The sequence below is a fragment of the Carlito syrichta genome, unplaced genomic scaffold (assembly GCF_000164805.1).
Source record: "Carlito syrichta isolate Samal-C Ts95f unplaced genomic scaffold, Tarsius_syrichta-2.0.1 Scaffold35222, whole genome shotgun sequence".
NCBI lineage: Eukaryota > Metazoa > Chordata > Mammalia > Primates > Tarsiidae > Carlito > Carlito syrichta.
The window spans coordinates 100,738-106,737 of NW_006979318.1; the positions used below are offsets into that span (position 1 = coordinate 100,738).

The 6,000-nt window shown below is 31.5% G+C and overlaps 1 protein-coding gene across 4 annotated transcripts in view; it reads right to left on the reverse strand.

Annotated features, from left to right (window-relative positions):
• Positions 1–6,000, reverse strand: part of ZNF280D (zinc finger protein 280D) — a 111,198-nt gene that overhangs the window by 61,003 nt on the left and 44,195 nt on the right. For all 4 annotated transcript variants that reach the window (XM_008073166.2, XM_021718239.1, XM_008073296.2 and 1 more), the window contains 2 exons: positions 4,189–4,359; positions 3,934–4,043 (listed from right to left, as the gene is read on the reverse strand). In XM_008073166.2, coding sequence (XP_008071357.1) covers positions 3,934–4,043; positions 4,189–4,359 — 281 coding nt within the window. The remainder of the gene's footprint in view (positions 1–3,933; positions 4,044–4,188; positions 4,360–6,000) is intronic.

A 6,000-nucleotide genomic window follows, 5' to 3' on the forward strand; every position in this document is an offset into this window, starting at 1 on the left:
CCCAGACCCTTCCTAAGGGAAATTACTAGAGGATGAACTTCATCCAAACAGAAAACCCCAAAAAAACCATGATAAAAACACTGGTGATAAATACTGAATATATTTACTGTAAAAAAGATTAAAACGAATATGGACATAAGGTTAAGAAAACTGAATGTAATATATGCCCTGACAATGAAAAATACTACAACCAACAAATAAAAGCTGGGAGGGGGCAAAAGGACAATAAATTTGAGGTCAAGAAAGTTCACAGATTGTCTGCTAACAGTACATCAAGGAATACCATTTAGAGTCACTGAATAAAGCAATATAGGTATAAGCATTTTACTGTCAGGTAAACACTCAGACAATATTGACTAAAGTCAGGTAGCAAAGATGGATGGGTTAAGAATAGGAAGTTTAATGCTACATTAATCATTTCTCATATAAGAGAACAGTAGAGAATGGCCAAAGAAATAGACTACTAGAATTATATAATATTAAAATTATAAAGATAACTAGGAAGAACAAAACAGAAACTCAAACTACATACACATCAAGAGTTACATGGTAAAAGGCTTAAACAAGAAAAAAGAGGTCAGACACGGTGGCTCATGCCTGTAATCCCAGCACTTTTGGAGGCTGAGGTGAGAGGATTGCCTGAGCCCAGAGGTTCAAGATCAAACTGGGCAACTTGGCCAGACCTTGTCTCTACAATAAATAAAAAAAATTAGCTGGGCATGGTGGTGCATGCCTGTAGTTCCGCTACTTGGAAGGCTGAGCAGAAGGATCACCTGAGCCCAGCAGGTTGAGGCTGTGGTGGCCGTGAGCATGGCACTGCCCTCCAGCCTGAGTGACAGAGTGAGGCTCTGACTCAAAAAAAAAAGAAAAAAGAAAAATTAACAAAAAATTGTTAGAGAACTAACACCAAATAAATCTATCTTATTAATACAAACCCACTACTAAAAGAAAAAAGTTTATAGAGGATCACAAAAGAAAAATCAACTTTGCTAAAAGCAAAAGGCACACCTAAAACAGTGATTTATAAGAGATGAAAATAAAAGTATAAACAAAGAATATATCAGGACAATGGAAATCATAAGAATACAAGGGTAGTGAACCAAACATCAAAGCAAAACTTGGGCTAAAAGGCACTAAACATTAAGACCGAGAGATTAAAAAAAACTTCACTAAAATGTTTGCTAAAGAATATATTTATAATACAGTTATAAAAGCTAGATTTTTCTATATCACAAACAACAGCAACAACCTTGAAACAAAATTGCAATATATCAAAGCAGACACTGGTAATAAAAGATATAGATTGAAATGTGTTTCTCAATCCAGGACAGATCAAGTAGATTACATGTAAGTGAAAAAACAGAAATCTAAATAATATAATCATGATGCTACATTTGGGTGATAAATATCAACTTCCATACCCTAAAAGAAATACAATATACCAGTTAAAGGTTTCCACATACTAAACACCCCATACACTTTTCAAAAAGGATTAAAAAGTGGTTTTGGAGTTTGGACTTTACCAATAAAGAGATTGAGATATGAATGCTAGTTATGCTAATTGGCTATACAACAATGTGAAAAAAATCCCTATCTCAAAAAACTTCCTAAGGATTAAATGAAATAATGTATTTAAAGCTTAGTGCTATATCTGACACATGATCTCAGATAAACTGTTCTTATACTTGGAGGATATCTGATATTTTAAATATTTTTCCATTGAAAGAAAATATCATTTCTGTGATATAGTCATCTTCCATTTATCTGTAACAGCAAAATGTCATTCACAAATAATCTAAAAATCACATTATTTTAAGAATGAAAATTATTAATATTAAAACTTTAGCTGATACATAAAAATACATTAAATAGAAAGTAAAAGTCCCCATAAATTTAAATTTTCCCTTCCTGGATTTAGAGACGATTCTTTCAGGTTTCCTTATGATATAAACACATATATTGTTCATATTGCATTCAATTTAGTTCAGTCGTATGTCTTACAGACCATCCCATATCATTATCTATTATGGAGATACCTTCCTTTATAACAATGTTGCAGTATTTTACTATATGAATATTCCATGAAGCTTTGGTTGTTTCCAATACAAGTAATCACAAATAATGCTATAACATTTAAAAGCCACATTTCGGAGAATGCTTGCCAGTCTCTCTGCAGGTGCACAAGTATGTATAATATGTTACAATTTCTGCACAAAACAGAGGGGAAATAAGAACATTCATGTTTACCTGTATATGCAGAAAGAATATCAAGGAGGATATAAAACAAATTAATAAAAAATTATTTTCTTTGAGTCATACTGGGAACCAGGTAAAGAAGAGACAGAGGTAAGATTCTTCACTTGTATACCTTTGCAGGCTTTTAAATTTTGTATCATGTGACTGTATTACCTATTCAAAAAATTAAAATTAAATAGCCTTTTTTCTCTCCATCTATAATGCAAAACATAAAAATATCAGGTATCTTATCAAAACATTACATAAAACAGGAAAATTGAAAGCATTTGTACAGGATAATCCTCATGTAAGACCAAAGCACAAATTGTAGTTGTCTGGGGCTATACTCAGGGAGCTGGAAGTAGTGATAAACCAAATACAGTTTTCATTTTTGTTTTTGTTTTTTTTTTGTCAGGGTCTCACTCTGTCGCCCAGGCTGGACTATAGTAGCATGATCGTGGCTTGCTGCAGCCTCAATCTCCTGTGCCCAAGGAATTCTCCCGCTTCAGTCTACTGAGTGGCTGGAACTACAAGCATATGAAACCATGCCCAGCTAATTTTTTAAATTTTTTGTAGGGACGAGGTCTTGCTAGACCACCTGGACTCAAGTAATCTTTCAACTTTGGCCTCCCAAAATGATGGGATTATAGGCATGAGTCACTACGCCCAGCCCAAATATATTTTTGCACATTAGTTAAAATGTATTGCATTTGAAATTTTATAAAGTTCCCATAATTTCTCTTCCTTTTTCATAAAATGCTGAATTTCAATAAAAAATCTGTCAATCCCTGCAATAGTGGGTAAAGTTTTCCTAAATTACTTCTTTGTCATTATATCCTTTTACTTCCCTCTTTTCCTTGTATGATCTACACTGCCTTTTTTCTTGTCTCTGTTACCCCTTCCTGCCATTTATACTGGGCATGCAAAGAGGGTATAGACTACCTTTACACAGACAGAGCAGGATATTATAATAGGTACTAAAATATTTTAAGTGTCACCTAAATCTTATATTTCATTAGTACTTTGAATTTTTCTTTTTTTCTTTTTTTTTTAAGATGAAGTCTCACTTTGTGACTCAGGCTGCAGTATAATGGCACAATCATGGCCTGCTAATTTGAAAATTTCTTAAAACCTAAATTCAAGAGCACCAATTCCTGCACCAATAAAAAACACAAATTAACTTATAACAATTACGCAAACTATATTCTGGACTGAGTTAAAACAATTAATTTGTATGAAATTCTCCACTATTTAGAATTTATATCTCAGCATTGAAAACTAAAATGTAAAACCCAGATTTTCATGTGTGATATGACATGCACATGATAACGTGGACACAAAAATAAAGTAATAGAATTTTTAAGTTATATGAAAAAATAAACACATAATAAAATGCATGTTTTATAAGTTTGAAGAACATGATCTAGTACATAAAATATTCTAATATATTATTTTTGTTTAAAACTGAAATACAAAAAGCATGTATTATGATGCATATGAACTTAATTTTTAAAATTTGATGATTCTGAAGGAATTTTTAAATCTTATTGAAATATAATCTTAGGAAGGTAAATGTTTACCTAAGTTACATGGAAACACCAATATGAGATTTCTGGACAAACCATTATTATTGTAAATTCATTGTCAATATTTTTAGAGATATAAAAACTTCTTAAAAATTGAATTTTGAGTTTTTACCTTCATGTGATTTTTCAAAGGATCCAAAAGATTGAAATGAATATTGCACTTTGGACAAGCTCTTGGAAAAGGTGCTCCATTTTTAGATTGATTTGATGAGGTATTTGCACCTAAAATAAATTTAGAACACTTATGATTCAGAATTCATCAATTTTTAACCCTAAATGACCACTAATACTTTTTAAATTTACAACAATTTCTAAAATATATGTATAAATATTATAACTTCTTTTCATATACCAGATTTTATATTACCTTTTAATGGCATAGCCTGGGAGGATATCATTGAATGAGATTTAACTGAAGGTAACACAGTCGAAGAATTTGTTCCAGAAGCACTCTCGCTAGGCTTGGGTTTTTTTGGATTAACATTATTTACTTCAGAAGTAGAAGGACGTTTTGATAAAAATGAACTTTCATTCATACCTACAATGATTTAAATAGGGAGAAAAATATAAACACTTTAGAATATCTTATATCTAAGTAAAAATACTCTGGAGCTAAATAAAAGGTAATAAAATTGAGTTACCATATACAAACAACAATGATAATAAAATTGATGTAATCCAGATTCAGAGGTATCAAGAAATTGCCTGTGTGTTTATTGTGGACTACATATATTTAAATAATTTATAAAATAATATTTTTAAGCAAGAAAACTCTAAATATGGTTTCAAATAAAGTTCAGCCAGGTGCAGTGGCTCACACCTATAATCCCAGTACTTTGCGAGGTCATGCCGGGAGCATCGCTTGAGCCCAGGAGTTAAAGACCAGCCTAGACAATATAGCAAGACCTCGTCTCTACAAAAAAAAATTTTTTTAAATTAGCCAAGCGTGGTGATACGCGTCTGTAGTCTCAACTACTCAGGAGGCCAAGGCGGAAGGATTGCCTGAGCCCAGGAGGTGGAGACTGTAGTAAGCCATGATCATTCCACTGTACTCCAGCCTGGGTGACAGAGTGAAAAACTGACTCCAAGAAGAAAAATAAAGGAAAGAAGAAAGAAAGAAATATAAAAACAGTTATTTAAAATGCCAGACCAAAAAATCCCAAGCAAAAAAATTTTTTAAAGACAGAGTATATGCTAAACTAAGTTTCTACAAATGAATTACCTTTAGATACTTAAGTATATTGTCAGCAATAGAGCTTGTAAAAAACAAAACAATAATAATTACATTTCAAAAATTTAGAGAGACACTCAAGATGCTTTTGTATTTAACTACTTGTAATATCTAATGGAAAGTTAGTTGTTTTCCTACCTAACAAACCGAGGAATGGTCTACTCATGACTTTAGGTAATACTACCCATTTTTATTGCTGCATACAAACTGGAAATAACTAATCTTGAATGATAATACTTTACTCATTCACATGAAAAGGCACATAGAAGTAGTTAGTATAATGATTTTCACACTATGATCCCCAGAGCTAAGCAGGTTCATTTTGGGGAATATAATAAGCATGTCTGACAGAGAAATTCTTTTCTGTTTTATTAAGACTTTTACATAAAATTTTGTTTGTATAGGAATTTCATTTTTAAAAATACTTTTCCATTTGAAAATGATTACTTGAAGGCTAGAGAATTTTAGCCATATTTAATGCATTAGCAAGAGAAATGAGGATATCTAGATCAGAATGGATCCTTTTTGAAAATAACATACAACTGTACTTTGTAAAGAAAAAGACTCTAAACCCTGGCATCATATTTTAATGTTCTCAACCATACACTAAAAGAGAAGTGGCAAAATAAATATATTAGGAATTTCCAGGCTTTTAAGTCAGAAAAGGTAAGTACAAATCAGATCTTGTCACTCTCTAGCTATATATTTTTAGTTTATTTAATTTCTCTGACCCTAAGTTTCCTCTTTTGTAAAATAAGTTATTACACCTTATTGGACAGAGCTCTCTAAAGATCAATTAATATATTTAAAGCACCCAACCAAGCATAGAAAGCACTTAATAATAAATGAAAGCTATCATTACTAACAAATATTTTATATCTTAACTTACTTAGGGGAAAATTATTACAACAGAGTCACCTGTCAGATTTTTTTTTTTTTTTTTTTTTG